At 36.0% G+C, this 1191-nt stretch overlaps 1 protein-coding gene across 3 annotated transcripts; it reads right to left on the reverse strand.

Moving 5' to 3' along the window:
* Positions 1–102: 102 nt before the first annotated feature.
* On the reverse strand, positions 103–1187 carry LOC105461228. Of its 3 annotated transcripts, XM_011707731.1 has the most exons (4): positions 1147–1187; positions 817–1054; positions 500–744; positions 103–252 (listed from the first exon to the last, which is right to left on the reverse strand). In XM_011707731.1, the coding sequence occupies exons 2-4, from the start codon at positions 1044–1046 to the stop codon at positions 104–106; spliced, it is 624 nt and encodes a 207-aa protein (XP_011706033.1). In that variant the 5' UTR covers positions 1047–1054; positions 1147–1187; the 3' UTR covers position 103. The 3 variants fall into 3 exon arrangements, 2 of the variants coding, with proteins under 2 accessions (XP_011706033.1, XP_011706032.1); XR_975909.1 differs by having other exon boundaries at positions 369–744; positions 817–1185; XM_011707730.1 differs by having other exon boundaries at positions 817–1185.
* Positions 1188–1191: the final 4 nt, after the last annotated feature.

Here is a 1191-nt window from a genome sequence, read left to right on the forward strand (position 1 = left end):
TTGTATCTATTGTAAAAATCGATTCTTTTATAATGTTAAAAACAGAAAAATAAAATAACATTTAAGAGGGAGAAAGGTGGAATATAAAAGATGACTTTTCACTTTACCTATTGCATGGTAAAGACCAGGTACTTATAGTTTCTCGGAATCTGGGAGCTAAATTGTCGTACTCAAATGAAGGTGTATGGGAAAAATCTTGTAACCTTTTTTGATCCAAAAAGAAAAAGGGATTGTGCGTTCTCAGTGTGTATCCTTAAAAAGATAAGGGACGTCAACCAGGTAATCGTAAATATAATAAGAGTATAAAACGATTGTTAATTAAAATATAATTCAGAGACTTTTGAAAGAAAGATAAAATAAGATTTTACCTTTCTTTTAAAATTCTCCTTTTTAAGTTTAGAAAATTTTGTTTTAATCTTGCAGAAAAATAGAAGCAAGTGTGTTCTAATTTTCTCTCGAGATAATTTGATTTATTTTTTCGGAAGATGATGTTATCAACCTGGACCGGGCGTGGTGGATTTGTAAATCGTTTGGAATTGCGGAACGGTCCCGAAACCAACATCCATTCGCAAACTCTTACAAGGTTCGCCTAAAGCGTCTATAACTGGCCTTTCTGGCCAGCGAAGTATATCATAACTTGCGGGTCCGCGATCGATTTTTATTATGCTCTTCTTGTCCTCAATTTCCTTTGCCAACCTGCTCATCGCGGCGGAAAATTCTTCTGTTTCTTGCTGTCTTCGCCAACTGTAACATGATTTGTCCTACTTATTAGAAACTCCCTGTGCGATTTCGAGATAGATCGGGATTGTATTTTACCTAATAATTAAGGATTTATGATCGATCGGTCGAGGATGGTAAGAACCCACAGCTGGCGACGTTGGCACAAGCGCCTTCAGTTTGGGATGCAAGCCCATTTTGCTACCTGGCTCTGTTCCGCTGTTAAAGGGAGGATGGGGTTTCTCTTTTCGTGGCACCAGACATTGGCAGCGCCATTTGTGACAACAATGACACAATTGGAAGCTTTTAGTTCTGTATTTTTTTGGCATTTTCGAATCTTATGTAAATTGAAAGTAAGATAATTGTCAGAAGCAGTCTAGGAAAATCGTCTTTTCTAATAATATAACACAAATACGAGATAAGTGATACCCTTTATCACTTCTATTTATAAATTTTTCAATAAATCATTATTGC

Source organism: Wasmannia auropunctata, unplaced genomic scaffold (genome assembly GCF_000956235.1).
Source record: "Wasmannia auropunctata unplaced genomic scaffold, wasmannia.A_1.0 LD306901.1, whole genome shotgun sequence".
Classification (NCBI taxonomy): Eukaryota; Metazoa; Arthropoda; class Insecta; order Hymenoptera; family Formicidae; genus Wasmannia; species Wasmannia auropunctata.